At 37.3% G+C, this 21381-nt stretch overlaps 1 protein-coding gene across 2 annotated transcripts in view; it reads right to left on the bottom strand.

The window, feature by feature from the left end:
• Positions 1-15191, bottom strand: part of LOC127654669 (general transcription factor IIE subunit 1-like) — a 24084-nt gene extending 8893 nt beyond the window's left edge. The window contains exons 1-2 of one of the 2 annotated variants that reach the window (XM_052141930.1): positions 15127-15191; positions 13854-14468 (exon numbers count right to left, since the gene is read on the bottom strand). In XM_052141930.1, the coding sequence (XP_051997890.1) occupies positions 13854-14301 (448 nt within the window). In that variant the 5' untranslated portion in view covers positions 14302-14468; positions 15127-15191. Of the gene's footprint in view, positions 1-13853; positions 14469-14983; positions 15043-15126 lie in introns of those variants that run through there. The other variant, XM_052141931.1, reaches the window with a different exon arrangement.
• Between the last annotated feature and the right edge of the window lie 6190 nt (positions 15192-21381).

Genomic DNA, 21381 nt, shown 5'->3' with positions numbered 1-21381 from the left:
GAATCAACAACTGGCTGATGACCTGAATGTGTATTACTGTAGATTTGAAAAGCCCAGTCTCGCACCCCACACCCGCTCTGACCTTCACTTCACACAAACATCAACACCTCCTGCAACCATCCTCCTCCCACCTCCTGCTACTCAACCTGCACTTAAGATCGGTGAAGAGGATGTGTGCTGGGTCTTCTGGAAACAAAAGACAAGGAAAGCACAGGGCCCAGACAGTGTTTCACCAAGTTGTTTAAAATCTTGTGCTGACCAGCTGGCCCACATCATCACACAATCTTCAACAGATCACTAAAGCATCGTGACGTTCCCTGCTGCTTCAAATGCTCTCAACATCATCCCTATCCCAAAGAAACCCCAAATCAGGCCTTAATGACTACAGACCTGTCACACTGACATCTGTGGTCATGAAGTCATTTGAAAGACTGGTGTTGGCCCACCTTAAGGACATCACTGGACCCTTTCTGGATCCCCTTCAATTTGGTTATTGAGCTAACAGGTCTGTGGATGATGCAGTCAACATGGGATTGCATCATATCTTGCAACATCTGGACAGACCAGGGACATCTGCAAGGATCCTTTTTGTGGACTTGAGTTCGCTTTCAACACCATCATCCCAGCTATTCCCTGGACTAAATTAAACCAACTCTCTGTTCCCACCTCTATCTGTCTGTGGATCACCAGCTTTCTGATAGATAGACAGCAGTTAGTGAGAATGGGGAAATTCACTTCCAGTACCTGTATGATCAGCACTGGTGCCCCCAGGGATGTGTGCTCTCCCCACTACTCTTCTCCCTGTATACCAACGACTGCATCACCAAGGACGCCTCTGTCAAGCTCCTGAAGTTTGCAGATGACAATACTGTCATCGGCCTCATCCAGGATGACGATGAGTCTGCATACAGAAGAGAGGTTGAAAAGCTGACTGGTGCAGTCAAAACAACCTGGAGCTGAACACGCTCAAAATAGTTGAGATTTTGTGAGCTTTAGGAGGAACACACCAACATTGACGAAATCAGATATCGGAAGACTACAAAGGACAGTTCGGAATGCTGAGAGGATAATTGGTTGCCTACGGCACTCCCTTCAAAAACTACACACTTCCAGAGTGAGGAAAAGGGCTGGAAAAGTCACTCTGGACCCCACTCACCCAGCACACAACCATGAACTGTTGTACAAAGCACTGAGCACCAGAACCATCAGGAACAAGAACTGTTTTTTCCCCTCAGGCTATCCATCTCATGAACAGTTAAAACTGCCCCATTGAGCAATAATTATGTGCAATTCACAGTCCATTTATATTTATCCAACATATCCTACCTCTTCTGCCATTACTTTCTCTTGCACTATCTGTATAAAACAGACCTGTATTTGTACATATGTATGCACACTGGTGGCCAAAGTTTTGGAATAATGTACAGATGTTGCCGTTTAAGAGGGAAATTGGTACTTAATTCACCAAAGTGGCATTCAGCTGATCACCATGTATAGTCAAGATATTACTGATATAAATACAGCACCATAATTTGTTTTTTAATTTTTTGATCAAATCCCATTTCCAGCAGCATCACTCCAACACCTTATCCTTGAGTAATCATGCTAAATTGGTACTAGAATCACTTGCCATTAAATCAAACACAGTTGAAAGATATTTGGTTCATTAAATGAAGCTGAACATTGTCTTTGTGTTTGTTTTTGAGTTGTCACAGTATGCAATAGACTGGCATGTCTTAAGGTCAAAGGTAATAAAAATGGCAAAATAGAAACATCTTTCTCTAGAAACTCGTCAGTCAATCTTTGTTTTGAGGAATGAAGGCGATACATATACACACACACACATATATATATATAATGCTTAAAATGGCCAAAAAACTGCAGATTTCATCCAAAGGTGTAACTACAGTCTTCAAACACAAAGCACAACTGACTCTAACAAGGACAGAAAGAGATGTGGAAGATGTGCAACTAAACAAGAGGATCAGTGCATCAGAGTCTCTAGTTTGAGACGCCTCACATGTCCTCCGCTGACGGCTTCATTGAATTCTACCCGCTCAACACCAGTTTCATGTACAACAGTAAAGAGAAGACTCTTATGGGAAGACTTACAAAGAAAAAGCCTCTTTTGAAATAGAAATACAAGAAGAAAAGGTTTGAGTGGGCAAAGAAACACAGACATTGGACAACAGATAATTGGAAAAGAGTGTTACGGATCTGAACCCCATTGAGCTTTTGTGAGATCAGATAGACTGTAAGATGCGTGAGAAGTGTATCACATCTATGGCAAGTGCTACAGGAAGTGTGGGGTGAAAGGTCACCTGAGTATCTGGTGTTTCATGTCCATTTATTTATTTGGTATGCAGTCTTGTAATAATCTGGATATTGAGCAGTCAATCAGTCTTTATTTACAAAATAAACACCAACAGAGCTCCGGCACTAAGCTAAAGTGCAAATCAGATGTACAGTGTTTTCTATTTCACATAGCAATTTCGATCATTTTGTCTGGTATCAACAATCATCCATGTGATTATCTAATCAGCCAATCGTGTGGCAGCAGTGCATAAAATAATTCCGATGTGGGTCAGGAGGTTCAGTTAATGTTCACATCAACTATCAGAATGGGGAAAATATGTTGATCTCAGTGATTTGGACTCTGGCATGATTGTTGGCACCAGATGGGTTGGTTTGAGTATTTCTGGGATTTTCACACACAACAGTCTCTAGAATTTACTCAGAGTGGTGCCAAAACAAAAAACATCCAGTGAGGGGCAGTTCTGTGTATGGAAACACCTTGTTGATGAGAGAGGTCAGAGAATGGTCAGACTGGTTTAACTGGTAAAGTCTACAGTAACTCAGATAACTGCTCTGTACAATTGTGGTGAGAAGAATGCTGTTCTGAGATGCGGATTGGAGCTGTTTTGGTGGCACTAGGGGGACATACACAATATTAGGCAGGTGGTTTAATGCTGTGGCTGATCAGTGTACAATTACAATTATAGGTAATGAAGTAAGAGGCTCCCATCCAGCAGAATTCAGTAGAGATATCAAACCTATCAGAAGCCATTGACAATTAGCAAAATGGCACATGAGCAAATACACACAAACACTTTCGTCTTTGTTTTCAGGCAAAGTGTGCATCAGCACTGCATGTACTGTACACACACACATTGTCAAAGTGATCTAAAGGAACACGACGCAGAGCAGTTAGTGTGTAAGCATGCATTAGGGCTTTCTGTTAGAGAGAAGTGCGCTGGTGTCTTTGTGTCAAAGTTTTTGTATTAACTATTAGATATGAATAGATCTGGTTTAAATTACATAGTACTCTCTCCAGTGATTCAGAGCTATTTTGAAAGCAGGACGGTGCTTTGTTCAGTTCTCTAAGCCAAAGAACAAAAAGGACTTTTGTGATGAGCCCTTAAAAAGATGAATCAGCCTCATTTCTTCATTTGAGGGAGAAACGTTTTCATAAGGGGGTATAAGCAACCGTGACAAATGTGCTACATTGATTCCAATTACAGCGATTTGCTCTGATGTGTTTGTGCTAATGCAACCATTAACTACAAAAAAAATGCATTTAAACTATATTTTGTTCTTCTTCAAAAGGACTGTGAATATAGGAGGACTTTAAAGAAAACTTTCGGCATTAAATACATTTAAGTTGAGCTCTATGGACAGCATCTGTTGATAACCACAGAAACACAGTCATTTCGATTCTTTCCCAAGTTTGTGAAACAAAGTCAAATTGTTTACAGTAATGCACTTACAATGGAAGTCTATTAAGCAAGGCATTCTGGAGGCAATCAAAGCGTAAATATGCAACATGTATTTTTGAGCACTTATATTAGTTCCACTGTACAAAATGTGTGCTATTTCAGAAGTAACATTGAATAAATCACTCTTTTACCGTACGTTCACACCAGAGGCGGCGAGAGCGTCAAATCGACCGGAAGTCATTCATTTTCAATGACATCCAGCGTCTCTCCGCGGCGAGAAGCGGCGCGGCGAGTCTTGGGCGGCGTGGGCGTCAGATGGAAGTTCAAGTGCAGTCAACATTATGGTAATGAGCTGTGACGCGGTTCGGCGGCAACCAATTGGAATATAGAAGTGCTCCGCTCTAGCGAAGTCTAGAGAACACAACCGTGTAAACTTTGGTTCCCACCAAACATTCGTCCGAAGATAAAATGGAGGAGAAACGAATTATTGCCGTGACGGGTTTCCCTGTAATATATGACCAAGACCACAGTTATTACTACAAATGTATTTTATTTTTTATAACAAACAATTATAATTTTAATTACTTACTGCCATCGATCGATTTCTTATTTTCACATTTTAAAGAGTTCATGAGGATATACGCTACTTGTGATAGGTCGGCAAAAAGTAAATGGTCGACATGTCTGGATGTTTAAATTGCGGCCCCTTTAAATATAGTAAACAAAACAAAGCATTCTGAACAAACGTTGCCGCCTATTTCAACTACGTCAGAGCGTCCACGAGCGTCCTTGAGCGTCGAAGGCAGGGCAGCCAGAGCGAATTTTGACGCTCTCGCCGCTTCTGGTGTGAACGTACAGTTAGTGGAGCGACTGCTGTTCTACATCTGACCACAGAACCTGATTCCACTGAAAGTCCCAATAACATTATGGCAAACTGTAGGTGGCTTGAGTATGTTGTTTGATGAAAGCAAAGGCTTGTATTTGGCAAATTGGTTATGTGGGTATGCAGGTGGCATCTGATCGTAGTTTTAGAGACTTTCTAACCCCAAGACCCAACTAATGTCTGCAATTCTCCGCAATTCTTTGGTCGCTCAATCCAGCCGATTTTGACACGCATCCTCTTCCAGGCTAATTGTTGACTTTCCAAGTTGATTTCTTCATTATTGACCTGATAGTGGAAATTGGCATTTTCAACCATTGAACTACTTATGGCCTTTTGTCGCACATATTGAGATATAATTGAGCCATATCGTTCAGCCCTACTTTGTGGTATCCTTGCCAGTATCATGTGAAAGTTACAGAGACAATCACATTGACAAGTCATGACAAGAAAGATTGGATATAACACCAGATATACCTTTACAACAGTGTACTTTAAAGCTAAAGCATGTCCCTTTTTCAGTGTTAAAATACTTTCTCCTATCCCAGCTTAATACACAGGGACAACTATAAATAAGATAATCATAGGCTATTTTCTATTGAAAACTGTAAACCCTGTGTCTCTGTGGTGATATAAAAATGACTGTTTGCTTTGAGAGACCCATCCAGCTCAACACGCCAACACGGACTCAACCAATGGTGCGAGTTGTGGGCGGGACTATCTGTTTGATCAATAAACAGCAGACAGGGGGCGTACTCGGAAGGTTGTTTGAAAACAATTTTTGCAGTTCCGTTCGGTGGCAATAGTGCCACAGAAATTACACACTTTAATGTTTATTCCGGTGCAATGACTTGCATCATAGACTTCCACTGTAAGCACATTACTGTGAGTGCAACCTTTTATCGGTTTTATGTAAATTAACCTTTTATGTAAATTATAGCATGCCATGAGACTCCAAGATGCTTGGAACAAACCATCTGCCAACAACCATGAAAATCTATGCGCAAACGTACCTAGAAGAACTAGAGCTTATTTAAATACAAAGGGTGGTCACCCAAAATATTGATTTACATTTACATTTACATTTACATTTATGCATTTGGCAGACGCTTTTATCCAAAGCGACTTACAGTGCACTTATTACAGGGACAATCCCCCCGGAGCAACCTGGAGTTAAGTGCCTTGCTCAAGGACACAATGGTGGTGGCTGTGGGGTTTGAACCTGTGACATTCTGATTAACAGCCCTGTGCTTTAGCCACTACGCCACCACCACTCCCATTTAGATTTAGTTTTTAAATGTTTACTACAATATGAAGTTAATTGATAAATGACATTTTTTAAAACATCCTAATTATGCTACATTCTTAACAACTACCAAAAACATTTTCACAGTACAGGAATTTAAGAATCAGCCATTGCAAAACCCAAATAGTTTGACCTCTAATATGAATATTGGGGTTCCTCCATTCCCCTCAATGTCTACGGTTGTTACAGCCCTTGTGTGAAATATAAGGATGGGACACAGAGATTACAGAATTAAGGCGGGGGAAGATGTACCGATATAGGATCAGCATCTGACGTATTACCATAATGGCATTCATGGCTGACCCAGTTGGATTTCCTTATCTCCCCCAACACCTCTGCAATCAAAGAGATTTTCAAAGATGTGGGACCTGGACTTGCTTGACCAATCAGATCAATATCCTCTCCTGTTTAAAGATGCGACTTACCCACCCAAGCATAAAAGGGAACATGTATACGGGGGGAATAGGCAATCTCAAAACATCCATTTCAATCTTTAGGTCTACCCTGAGGACAAACAACAACCTGTATCATATAACCTATGTTTATAAAATCCTTTCAGGTCTGTAGCTGCACAATCTTGAGTCAAATGTGAGGATGCAATCAAAACAAAAGCTTTCACACAGATACTTTTGAAATGGATTTAGAGTCAGCCGCTATATAATGGCAAATCTGAGCTCCTGTAATGAAGTCCAGGGTTGAACATGGACATACGGATGTGTATATAATCCCACGGTCTAAACAGGGTTAGGTTCGTCATAGTGGCCATTCCACAGTTTCTGTTTCATCCTTGCCTGTCTGCTGGTCCCCCTGATGTGTTTCCTAGCAACAGCTTTGCCTCCCTGCTTGCCAGTTTGCTTCCAGCAGAGGTGAGGGTGAACATGTGCCACGCAGGTCTTTACCTACCTCTATATTCCTTTATCACTCATCACTCAACATTGGCACTGCTCTCAGCCCTCTATCACTCACACTCCATTTATGTTCTTTCCTCTCATTCGCCCACTGCTCTCTGAAAAACAACGCAGTATTTCCTCCTGTCTATTATGTACAAGTTTATATGCCCTCTTTCGAATACTGCATCTATACAAATGTAGGTAGCAATCACAAATGAGCATGTAATAAATTATGAAAATTAAAAAGCCAGATTTATGGTGGGAGAGACTTTCAAGGGGTCAATGTTTGGCTGATTAGATTGGTCCAGATAGCCCCTGCTGTTATATCCTGTAACTACACATCTTACTCCATTGACAACCATTCAAACCATATATTCTGCTGAAATACATGGCAACATATAAATCACAAATAGTTTATTATATTGCAATATATTTGTGACACATTTTGAAGGGCTATAACATAGAATATTTATTTACTTGATATAACTGCAAACATGTCTGAGTTTAATGTATTCAGAGGCAATCTCCTGCAGTTAAAAGGTATCACTGTTTAAAATATTTACATGTTTTTTTTTTGTGAGTTTGTTTTATGTTTTAAGAGGATAGTTCACCACAAAATGTAAATCCCCAAAAATGTTGAAACTTATAAGACTTTCTATCTTCTATGGAACACAGATGAGATTGAGACGAGACAGAATGTCAGTCACCATTCACTACCATTGCATCCTTTTTCCAGAAATGGAAATGAATGTTTGTGGATGCTAACATTCTGCCTAACATCTCCTTTTGAGTTCCACACAAAATATTTGCAGGGGCATTTGTTTCCTTTGTAAGGGACATTTTTTCTAACCTTTCAAATACTTACATTTAATCAATGAACTCAATGCGAATAATGAGATATTGTATGCTGTTTCCAATTAAATGTTAATTAAACTAATTTTGGTAGGACTTGATGTTGGCATTGATTTCCAAACTGAATTTGATTCCATATCAATTCATGTGGGAATATTTAAGTTAATGTCATCAGGCATGTTTCAATAATTACACATCACCTGATCTCAACACTGCACCATGAGAACGGTGACAGAAACACATTCCGGGTAACACAAATCCATAATTATTCAGCAAATGCGTGAAGACGCGGTGCCGTTATGGTCAAAATATAATGGCTGTGTTTAGTGGTAATGCGACGACATTAATCTTATTTAAATTGGGATCCTCACAGAATAGCGCTGAGATGAGTGACTGATGAAACATTGAGTGCGCATGATTGACACCGCGAGTGATCATATTGACGGGTCAATACGTCTCATTCACTCATCACATCTGATTACGCACACTACATCACGTGTACTCACATTTTTATATGCATGTTTATTTGTTGTTTAATTAATTTTTTTATACCCGTTAGCAGCCTCGTTATCATCTTCCAGCTCACTGTGCAGCGAGTCAGATTTACTACCGTAATGAAAATTAGCAAATTAATATTCATATACGTGTAATTCTTACACATTTTAAAAAAACACAACAGCATATTAATTTCAATCACATCATGTCTGAAAGTTTAAATTCGGATTTAATTCACATACTTAAATTCTGAATTCCCATATTATGAATTTTGTTCATTTCTGACCCTGGTACGATATGAGGGTGAGTAAATGATGCACACACACACACACACACACACACGCCCGCGCACACACACCTAATGTGTTGTTAAGAAGTGTTTTAGTGGTTCATGGTCTCTTCTCATTTATTTGCCTTCTGATCAGTCTGAACTCAGATGATCAATTATTAGGGATCCACCGATATGAACATTTGTGGCTGATACCGATGACAATTTTAACAAAAACTATGGGCCAATATCGATATTTTGCCACTAACCTTATTTTGTCTTCAGATCACTGTTTTTAGTTACTGTTCTAAAAATAAATGATTTCCAATGGAACTCAATTCCAATATATTTAATTTTCAATATTTCAGAAGTCAAAGTCTGCTGGTTTCAAAGCATTTCGTTTCCCTCATTATGTAACACATACACTCACCTAAAGGATTATTAGGAACACATACTAATACTGTGTTTGACCCCCTTTCGCCTTCAGAACTGCCTTAATTCTACGTGGCATTGATTCAACAAGGTGCTGAAAGCATTCTTTAGAAATGTTGGCCCATATTGATAGGATAGCATCTTGCAGTTGATGGAGATTTGTGGGATGCACATCCAGGGCACGAAGCTCCCGTTCCACCACATCCCAAAGATGCTCTATTGGGTTGAGATCTGGTGACTGTGGGGGCCATTTTAGTACAGTGAACTCATTGTCATGTTCAAGAAACCAATTTGAAATGATTCGAGCTTTGTGACATGGTGCATTATCCTGCTGGAAGTAGCCATCAGAGGATGGGTACATGGTGGCCATAAAGGGATGGACATGGTCAGAAACAATGCTCAGGTAGGCCGTGGCATTTAAGCGATGCCCAATTGGCACTAAGGGGCCTAAAGTGTGCCAAGAAAACATCCCCCACACCATTACACCACCACCACCAGCCTGCACAGTGGTAACAAGGCATGATGGATCCATGTTCTCATTCTGTTTACGCCAAATTCTGACTCTACCATCTGAATGTCTCAACAGAAATCGAGACTCATCAGACCAGGCAACATTTTTCCAGTCTTCAACTGCCCAATTTTGGTGAGCTCTTGCAAATTGTAGCCTCTTTTTCCTATTTGTAGTGGAGATGAGTGGTACCCGGTGGGGTCTTCTGCTGTTGTAGCCCATCCGCCTCAAGGTTGTGCGTGTTGTGGCTTCACAAATGCTTTGCTGCATACCTCGGTTGTAACGAGTGGTTATTTCAGGCAAAGTTGCTCTTCTATCAGCTTGAATCAGTCGGCCCATTCTCCTCTGACCTCTAGCATCAACAAGGCATTTTTAGCCCACAGGACTGCCGCATACTGGATGTTTTTCCTTTTCACACCATTCTTTGTAAACCCTAGAAATGGTTGTGCATGAAAATCCCAGTAACTGAGCAGATTGTGAAATACTCAGACCGGCCCGTCTGGCACCAACAACCATGCCACGCTCAAAATTGCTTAAATCACCTTTCTTTCCCATTCTGACATTCAGTTTGGAGTTCAGGAGATTGTCTTGACCAGGACCACACCCCTAAATGCATTGAAGCAACTACCATGTGATTGGTTGATTAGATAATTGCATTAATGAGAAATTGAACAGGTGTTCCTAATAATCCTTTAGGTGAGTGTATGTGGGTAAGTGCCACTTTCTCAACTTTTTAGTCCATTTCAAGTTTTTTTTCTACATTAACGTGAGAACAAAATAATACAAATTAAATAGTACATGTTCTGAGGAGTGCCAAACCTTCCACATATTGTGGCTATTATTATTACTTAATTCAGAGTTTTTATGCACGTTACTAATAAATTATAAATATACCATTGTTTTTCATAACAGCATTTTCTTGCTTATTTCCGATATGTTGATGGTTTTAATTTGGTCAATAACTGGCCAATAAATATCTGCAGTAGATACATGGGTGCATCCCTATGAAATATAAGTGACTCAATACTGCTGGAATGCATGTAGCAAATACTTGTGATATCATTATAACACAAGTCACATCAACAGCAGCACTTGTGTGTGTACTACAAGCACATAAATCAGCCGCTGATGAAGTCAGAAGTGTAAAACAGTATGCCAGAGAAACAGAAAGGCAACACACGTGATGTGGTAATCCTTATAGCTGCCTCAATGAGCTGAATCATATGAAAATAAAATACATTTCCTTTCCTGACAATGAATTCTGTCTGAAACTGAAGCCTTTCAACATTAGCCTTCATGTGAGTTCGATCTACCCGCAATTCATCATGACATGCAGTTAAAAACTCATCCCAGATGCTGTGTACATTAACAATGTCTTCTGAATGCAGTGACACTTTTAACCTCTGCTGCCATCATGTGTCTGCCACAGTGTGAATCAATACATTTTTTGATGAACGCCCCCCTACTTCATTCCCTTAGGGCTATATCTGGGGACGAGAAAATGAAAATGCCAAGACAGAAACTAATAATAAAAGTGGTTATTATATATTTCAAAAATAAGTGAAAAGACCAATAATAATGCATATTTTGTCCCACTGAAATGCTCATTCTACATTACAGCATTGACTCTGAGTGGGATGTAGATGTAAATTCACTGGTATCAACAACAGGAATTATCTATAACATCTAAAATAAGTAAATCCTAATGTATGTGACTATATGATCCTAAAAGTGTGACCAAGTTGGACAGGTTCATATCGATTCAAACGAGTCATCTCTTGCACTTCCTGAAAGAAAACAAAACCAGATATATTTCCTAAAACTGAAACAAAAATATTTTAGCCTATTTCTCAGGATTTAGCATTTCTATTTCATAAAAAAAATAAAATAAAAAATAAAATTATATATACCCTGTATATATATATATATATATATATATATATATATATATATATATATATATATATATATATGTGTGTGTGTATTTTGCATTTGCCCATTTGAAACTTTAAATGTATTTATTTATTTGTTATAGTTTTAACAGTGGTTTGTAACACCACAGTAAGCACATGGAAGCATGTGCTTCTATAAATCAAATTATGGCATTTTTGTATTTGCAAACAGTAAGCCTAATGTAAGAACAATAAATACAAACTATAAACATTTCAAAGTTGTAACAAAATGTATTATATTCCCTCACTCCCCTAATGTAGCCTATGACAAATATTGAGCCGTATGCACCTATAGAGCCATACTGGTGCATTAGTGGAGGTTGTGACTCTATTTGACACTGCTAAACCAGATACTTCAGATGCGTTTCTAGACTACAGAATCGGATGAACTGTGGAATAAATGCATGCCAACCCGTATAATGGAGTCTAGAAACATTTTAATGCAAACAGAAACTTGACAATAAATTTGATTAACATGATTGATAAACGCCCCCATTTGTAGTCCAACACCCCCCAGGGACCTGTACAGAAACCTCTTTCCTAGTAAATATGTCAAGTGGATAGTTTTAGATCTTCTTTATAAGTATATTAAAGAGATTACACAATTCCCAGAATTTGAGGCAAACTAGGAAACAAGGCATTAGGATGGATTCTTCCCCTGAAGTGTGTTAATTGACTACATCAACACTTAAAAAGTACACTATTTTAGCTCAGTCTGACTCTAGCCAGAATTATTAATACACTTCTCAGTTGCAGGATGTTTTCTAATTGATTTTGACATGGTGATTGTGCAACAGCAGTAACTCTGCCCCATTGTGCACTTTCCCCATCACAAAATGCCTGCACCAAAAAGCATGTTTGCCTCTTACAAATATCAGGAAAAATAAACGTCAGCAGCAAATGCGTTTTGATGTAGTAGTACCCCTGGGGTTACACCAAACACAATTCAGCAGTCTTATTGACTTTTGTTATGTGCTTTGCAGGGCTGCCCCCGACCAAAGATTTTCCTAGTCGACTAGCAGTCGTTAATTTAAGCCATTAGTCGACTAGTCGTCGCATGATTATGATATTAATTAAAAAATATTACATGTTGGGGGGCTGTTCTACATTACAGAGAAATACTAAACCATAATCAGCCTTTAAAATATACATTTTACAAGAGCACGCATGAAGCGAGCCGCAGGACACCGGGAAAAGCGGTAATAATCCTGAATGTGTCGGGAAAACCAGCAAGAGACTGTCTGAACATTGTGTTAATGTATAGAGAGAAATGCACATTCGGGTTGAGCCGACAGACGATGATCTCGAGTGATCAATAGCGGATGACATTGACCATGTCATGACCATATTTGACTTGTTTTCCCATTAATCTATTCAATTATTATTATTATTATTATCAAAGTAATATTACATTAATTTGCCCATAGACACAAAGAAACACTCTTTATTATATTATTAAGTACAGATGACAGAAAAGCCGTATATGTGCATATATGACGCGCTGAAACAGAGGCGTGCGGTCTCGTGGAACACACGCATGTAAAGATCGCACACTTTGTTTCTGACTATGAGTGCAAATGACCTCAGACATCTCCGCTCAGGAGCTGCTTTAAGTTCAGTTCACTTTATTTCCACAGAGCAGTTTATTGTGAACGCAACTCTGCAGCAAATACATTTGTGATTAAAACATAAAATAATACAAAAACACATTCACCTTGATATATGATTTATATTTCAGTGAATACTATCATCATTATAATTATTAATTTTACATTTATAATTGTTTTTATGTCTTCATTTGTGGAAGTAATTTTTCCGTCTGCATGTTTAGACGGATACTTGCCTGACGGTAAATGGAAAGTTGGTTACTTATACATATAAATTATTATTATTATTATATCACTTTACTATTTATTTATTTGCTTTTTCGTTTCGTTTGGAGTGCAATTTGAATTTTAAAATGTATTTGATTTCAGTTTTTTAAATAAATTATTTAAATTTTCAATGCAAAATCAAAAAAGCGAGAATATTCACTGATCCCTCAGCCCCGAGGTTTCCGTGTGATTGGATATATAAATATATATATATATATATATATCGTGAAGAATTTCTTCACACACATGATATATTTTCCTGGATAACGAAATACCCGACGGGTGGAGAATGCACAGATGAAGCGATGAGAGATGTTGAACTACAAATTTTAAATGCACTTAATTTTTTTCCAGGTTCACTTGAACTTTATTTAAAATAAATACAAAAGTTCAAAGTTTGAAATGAAGGTGTCTTGCTTTATTAGTCGACTTTTCATCAACTATCAGGGGGCAGTCTTTTAATTAAACATCCCTTGAAAGACAGCTTATCATGCACAGTAAGTGCTTAAGAAGTTAACTAATACATTTATATTATTACTATGTTTATTATTCCTGCTTATTAAGTGCTTATAACAACCAGGCACCAGTAAAACCAAAAATCATTACAATAATTAAACTCTCACCTATATCTCACTGTATCCCTCCTATGTTTTCAGTCTCCCCTCTTCCCTCATACTCACCAGTCATGGGGTCAAACAGCTGGTTGGCCTCCAGGTCAGTGAATGTGTTCAGACAGCAGGGGCAGCGGAAGGAGGCTCTGTTAGTCGAGTCCCGTTCATCTGTCTCTATTCGCCTGCGCATGTGGTCCAGTTTGTACTTGACAACATTAACCAGCAGCCTGTAGTTAATGAAATAGTAATTGTGCCGTGTTGTCTTGCCATCAGGTGCCGTCTCCACCCGCATACGGCACTTGACAAACTTGTCGGCTTTGAGTGTGTTCAGCACTGAGCGCAGCTGCTTGCGGTCAAACTTGAGCAGCTCCAGCATGTCCTCTTCACGCACGCAGGGGTTCCGAATCAGCACGTCCAGAGCGAGAGCATGATCGATGCCATAGAAACCCCGCACCACCTGCTTGGCCAGCCGTTTCAGGGAGGCAGGGACCTCGGTGAGCAGCTCTGGTTCGGTCATGATGAAAGGGAGGGATGGAGAGACAGACCAAAAGCAGGAGAAGATAGCTTAGGTGGAGGTGTGATGAAACAAAGTAGGATGTGTTCTTAGGAATAACTAGACAGGATTCTGGTGTGCAAGACAGGGATCAGGCAGGTGAATTTCAGATTGTATTTTACGAAGGAGGTCTGTGAAAAGAGGGAGAACAGAAATAGAGATCAATTGCAAATTAGAGCACAGACTTCATGACTTAAATGCCTCAATTACTGTATAAATGTTCATCTAAACACTTCTGTTTGTTAGGGTTAGAGAGGTCAGCAGTAAAAACTGACATTCAAAACATGGCAAGATTTACAGCTTTGGAGAGAAAGGGACAAAATGCCAGTCCACTGCTGAAAAGATTATAAGTTTTATAAGTTTACCCTAAATCCTGCTTTATTCACATTTCATTATAATGTGAGTTTGGGGATCGTTTTAACAGAATAAGCAGTCTTCAGTCACCCAGTATCCATCACTGTAGTTTAAACAATTTTGGGGATCATTCAACAGCAACAACGAAGAGATGCTTTTGTTTATTGGTCATAGAATCCAACTACAAATGCGAAATAATCTGAATGGATGAGTTTAAAAACTATATTCTTTACATTTTGTGTTAAAAACACATTTACATGAACTATAACAATGTGACAGTAAACCTACCTACCATAAGAAGCTTAATTTATCTCTGTGGGGAGTTTAATATTAGACTATCCTGAGACAGATTAAAATACATCTATATATACCTCCAGAAAAATAAACATTATACAAAACTGAACGATAGAAACATAAAAACTAAACCTCTCAAACCTTTAATTTCCCTCCTCTTTACATGAGGACAAGTTTCTTACTTCAGCAGCAACACGCGAACGAACAGCGGAAATGACGTAAATTACCGGATGTTTCTAAATATTCCTTTTTTTAATTTTTTATTGCTTTAGTCAATATAACATGACAGTCAAACCAACTGAAAGCACAAGAAATAAAAAAATTATAAAATAAAAAATAACAAGAAAACGAACAAAAAAGTACGCCGACAAAATACAGAATTCAAAAGGCTATAAATTATAAAATATACAATGCATACATTAAGATTCAAAAGGGGATATTCAAGGCTTTATAAAAATTAAATAATCTTTAGCAATTTACTGTTTTTTTACTCCTGTTAAAATATTAAAGTAATATTTTAATTATATTTTGAAGTGTGTGAAGTTTGTTTTCTGTGACGACAATTTACATTTATGAATAAAGAAAAATCCAGAAATCAATAATAAATTTTACTAATAAAATAAAACAAAATATCCTCTTTCCTTAAATGCATATCAATACCCATATTCATCTTAATAAAATATTCTTAATTACACCAGAACATTGTTTTATAAATACAATAAAAAAAAGGAGTACAATGCTTTCAATTTCAATGTTACAAGAAGCACATTTTAAATAAATATCTTTCCTAAATCTTGCAAAGTTTCTAAATATTCCTGAGACAATTTCCAAAGGGTTAGAAAATTATTAATTATTTAAATATATAAATAAAAGTGTCGCCATATAATAAATATTTTTTTACTAAAAAATATTTAAATTGATCTAAATCCAAATTATTAAATTATATATATATATTATATATCAATAAAAAATAAAACAACGTTTTAAAATTCAATTTTGTTATTTCTTAGTGTCCGTGTATAATATACCGACTACCGGGATCTAAAATGTATACATTTGTAGTTTAACTTGCAATAATTCTTCTTTAACACTTTTGTCATAATAATAATGTGCAATCTCACTCACTTCCGGTTCCATGCTTCCTGTTGTCTCCACGTGTGTTCAGAGAGATGCCGATGTTCAAGACAAAGAGAGAGAGCAAGTATGATGCTGCTGTGATTGTGATACTTCTGTACAATATCACCAACAAACCTTTAAACTTTAAAATATTCAAATATGACATTGAAAATGTTGTTAAACCACTAATAAAACGTGTCCGTATATTGTATCAAGTTCCAAATCCCATGATAATAGCATGTTTATTTAGGACATGTATTATGCCACCATGTTTTTTTAAACATGAATGTTAATAACGGCTTTTCTTTAACTGCCTTATATCAGCATGGTTTACATCAGCACTTAACAGTTGCATAAGAAAAAACATTGTATATGAATATGGCACTAATTACTCATTACCATGGAAGTTACATCAGATACCGTCGCTTTACCGTAGTGCCATCACTGTCTTTTTTTAAAGAAACGTACACGTTAATAAATAATAATATAATCAACAATGATAATGCAATAGAAATGAAAAGTTAAATAGTGAAAAATGCATGTTTACTTTTCAGTATTATATCACTGGTCACAGATGTGGCCACAGTAAAACTCTCTCCTCTCTCTCTCTCTCTCTCTCTCTCTCTCTCTCTCGGCAGGGTTTGATTCCTTGTTTTTCTGGATGCATGCAGAAGGAGCCCTTTAAGGTGTCACAGTTTTTGAGGTTGACTTTCCAGAAGTTGCCCAGTACAAAGCTGACTTGATCAGAATTTTCTGGGAACGTTAGCTCCTGGTTCCCAGAACATTCCTAGAACAGATATTAACGTTCCCTGTTGGTTAGCCGGGAAAAGTGTTCTTTATGTAAATAGAACGTTCCCTTTAGGTTAGGAGAACTTAAGGTGAATGTTAGCGTAACGTTCCCAGAACATTCTTCTAACCTCTATGTAATATGACTGTGCAATAATCAGTCAGCAAACCATGTCTTTCAATCATATGAACCATAAATCATACTTAAAGAGAATAACATAACTGAATTATTTGATTATTCATATATTATCAAAACAAGATATATCATTTGCATAAAGTATCCATATCATTTAAGAAATTACCCATGAACATGTTGTTTTTAACATCCATTCAAAAAACTTGATTATAGCTACAGATTAAAGTATATTACTTAAAAATATTAAAAATAATTACATTATTTTAAAATGTAAAAAAAGGACACATATTATCATATATTAAATAAAACAACAGATTATAAACAATTCTTCCACCATCTTCACTTCACTGTCAAATGCAAATCTAAAATAAATAAATCAAATAGACACCAGTCGTATAGAAATGAGACTGAAACAGTCGCTGTGTTGTCGGTGCAGTTGAGGATTATTATGTGAAACAGGAGTATCGCCAGAGTCTGTGGACAGATGCATTATTTATATAACCGTTACATGATCTGCAAAAATATTATTCTTATCTAACTTTCTTTTAGTGTAGTTTTCAGTAGAAATATACAAACATACATAAAAATACCTTGAGTAGCACAAATGCAGAAGATATTGAGATTGCTTTAACTGTATGTCGTCATCAATAGTGGAGAAATGGAAAACTATTGGACTTCTCAGCTGAGTCCTTATTCTTTTAAAAGAGTTTTAATGGAAAACAGAAGATTGTCAGGTAGTGCTGATACATATCGAGTTAAAGGTTTAGTTTTAAAATATTTAAATGAAACGTCACATTGAGCGTATTCTGTAAAAAGAGCGTTCTACAGAAGACAATGCGATGGGATACCACCAACTCAACATCTCATCACTAGCTGTGAAGTGACCAATCTTTATTTACGACCATTCAAACAGAAGTTTCCTGTACAGCGACCTCATTGCTTTATAACCATCATGTGCGATGCATCGGTGGAGAACCGACGATTTAATAACTTTTGTGGATCACTAAATGCATTTTGCTCAAACTGTTTTAGCATTTCACAAAATGGGTCATTCCCACAAGTCCCCAGGATATGTTATGATATTAATCATATTAAATGTCAGACACAGATATGCAGCTGTACATTTTCCTTTATATAAAGACAAATTTTTACTGTGAAAAATCCATCTGTCCATTCTCCAAACCGCTCGTCCTACAGGTGAAACTCGAAAAATTAGAATATCGTGCAAAAGTTCATTAATTTCAGTAATTCAACTTAAAAGGTGAAACTAATATATTATATAGACTCATTACAAGCAAAGTAAGATATTTCAAGCCTTTATTTGATATAATTTTGATGATTATGGCTTACAGCTTATGAAAACCCCAAATTCAGAATCTCAGAAAATTAGAATATTACATGAAATCAATAAAAAAAAAGGATTTTAAATACAGAAATGTCGGCCCTCTGAAAAGTATAATCATGCATATGTACTCAGTACTTGGTTTGGGCCCCTTTTGCATTAATTACTGCCTCAGTGCGGCGTGGCATGGATGCTATCAGCCTGTGGCACTGCTGAGGTGTTATGGAAGACCAAGATGCTTCAATAGCGGCCTTCAGCTCTTCTGCATTGTTTGGTCTCATGTCTCTCATCTTTCTCTTAGCAATGCCCCATAGATTCTCTATGGGGTTCAGGTCAGGCGAGTTTGCTGGCCAATCAAGCACAGTAATACCATGGTCATTGAACCAGGTTTTGGTACTTTTGGCAGTGTGGGCAGGTGCCAAGTCCTGCTGGAAAATGAAGTCAGCATCTCCATAAAGCTTGTCTGCTGAAGGAAGCATGAAGTGCTCTAAAATGTCCCGGTAGACGGCTGCGTTGACTCTGGACTTAATAAAGCACAGTGGACCAACACCAGCCGATGACATGGCTCCCCAAACCAACACAGACTGTGGAAACTTCACACTGGACTTCAAGCATCTTGGATTGTGTGCCTCTCCATTCTTCCTCCAGACTCTGGGACCTTGGTTTCCAAATGAGATGCAAAATTTGCTCTCATCAGAAAAGAGGACTTTGGACCACTGAGCAACAGACCAGTTCTTTTTTTCTTTAGCCCAGGTAAGACGTTTGACATTTGAAGCCCATGTCCAGGACCCGTCTGTGTGTGGTGGCTCTTGATGCAGTAACTCCAGTCTCAGTCCACTCCTTGTGAAGCTCCCCCACACATTTGAATGGCCTTTTCCTGACAATCCTCTCCAGGCTACGGTCATCCCTGCTGCTTGTGCACCTTTTTCTTCCACACTTTTCCCTTCCACTTAACTTTCTATTAATGTGCTTTGATACAGCACTTTGAGAACATCCAACTTCTTTTGCAATTACCTTTTGAGGCTTTCCCTCCTTGTGGAGGGTGTCAATGATGGTTTTCTGCACAACTGTCAGGTCAGCAGTCTTCCCCATGATTGTGAATTCAACTGAACCAGACTGAGAGACCATTTAAAGGCTCAGGAACCCTTTGCAGGTGTTTAGCTGATTAGAGTGTGACACTTTGAGCTACAATACTGAACCTTTTCACAATATTCTAATTTTCTGAGATTCTGAATTTGGGGTTTTCATAAGCTGTAAGCCATAATCATCAAAATTATATCAAATAAAGGCTTGAAATATCTTACTTTGCTTGTAATGAGTCTATAAAATATATTAGTTTCACCTTTTAAGTTGAATTACTGAAATTAATGAACTTTTGCACGATATTCTAATTTTTCGAGTTTCACCTGTATATAGGGATGTGCCCCTATCCCAGCGTCTCGGGCCGCAGGCAGGGAAACACCAGATCGATGGCCAGTTCATTGCAGGGCTATGAAAAAATATATCATTAATGTGTACAATATTATCTGGAAAATAAAATGTTTTTTGCTGACACTTTTTTGTAAATTATTATAATAGAATAAAATGATTAGTTCTAATTTTTTTATTTATTAACATTTTATATATATAAAATTCACTGTCAGCTACAGCTGCCAGTATTCGTCTTTACATTGTTACTTCAATGTACATTATTATTTTAGTCTACTTTAGTGACTTTGTTGCTGCTTCAGATGAAGATGGAAATTGTTTACACATGGCTTGACAGTTTATTTTAATAAATATGACAAATCTAAAGGTGTGCATTATTGCTAATGTTGAATGACTGTAAGCCATTCTCTTCCAATGTTAATGAGCTTCCAATTATGGTGTATTTTGTGTAGGTTATTGGTCTATACTGTAGGGATACACATAGCAATGTTTACATATGGTTTAATCGTTTATTTGAATAGATATGACAAATCTAAAAGGTGTGCATTATTGCTGACACCTAGATGAACAATTTGGAGTTGGCTGTATGACTGTAGGTGATATGCTTCAAATGCTATTGAAGTTAGAAATGTGTATGGTACACCAATGTCACATAACTTTACAGACGGTCTCTAAATGTGCCACTATTTCTGAATATCCAACGTCAAACCAACTTTAAGGCAGTAGTTCAATGAATGAGGAAGCGGGAGGAGGTGATTCCAGCTCAGTCACTCTGCAACATAAACACATTAGCATAAGGGCTAACGGTGACGCTTCAACGAGTACGTAAAATACGGTAATGGCCAACACGCAAAATAGCTTCAGGTATTTTGGTGTTGGTCATAAACAACTACCTCAGTTGTTTTTGGGAGGAATATTATTTTTAATACAGCGTGTAATAACAAATTTATCTGCCAATTATCCCATTTGCAGTTAGCAATTGCACCAAGAGGAAAATTTTGGATGTCTTTTATTGACGACATTCAATGACAGAAAGCGTGGTTGTACCATATCATATTGTATTTCAAAGAAAAAAATAAAATAAAAGGCACAAAATATATCCATGTAATGCACATATGGTGAAATTTTGTGATGTACGCGATATGTGTACTTTTTGTAATAATAAAAGTGAAAGCCTTAGCCATTTATTTTTCTCGTGTAATATGTCTTCAAAGTTTTGGTGTGAATTGAGTGAGTATTGTTTTTCTACAAATTATAAAAATTATATTTTTTGCATTAAAGATATTATCTGTTATTTTGAACACGAGAATAAAGCATTAGTTTGTTTTGTTAATATTTTTTTATTCTTGTACCAAAATGTTATTTGCACAACCAGAGGTATCTTAAAAAGCTACCCAGGCTCACTGAGTTCTTAGTTTATGTGGAAAACTTGGTTAAATCTTTAAAATTGCTCATGAATAAGAAATGTTCTTCTTTTTTAAAATATGTCATGTGAACCAGGACAAATATTAAGTTTTTTTTATGTTTATTTATTTATTTTTATTCTATTATTATTATTGCCTTTTTGTATATGCAATTATAATGATAC

This window comes from Xyrauchen texanus, chromosome 14 (genome assembly GCF_025860055.1).
Source record: "Xyrauchen texanus isolate HMW12.3.18 chromosome 14, RBS_HiC_50CHRs, whole genome shotgun sequence".
Classification (NCBI taxonomy): domain Eukaryota; kingdom Metazoa; phylum Chordata; class Actinopteri; order Cypriniformes; family Catostomidae; genus Xyrauchen; species Xyrauchen texanus.
Note: the sequence above shows the minus strand (reverse complement) of the source record. Positions and strands in the feature narration are given on the sequence as shown.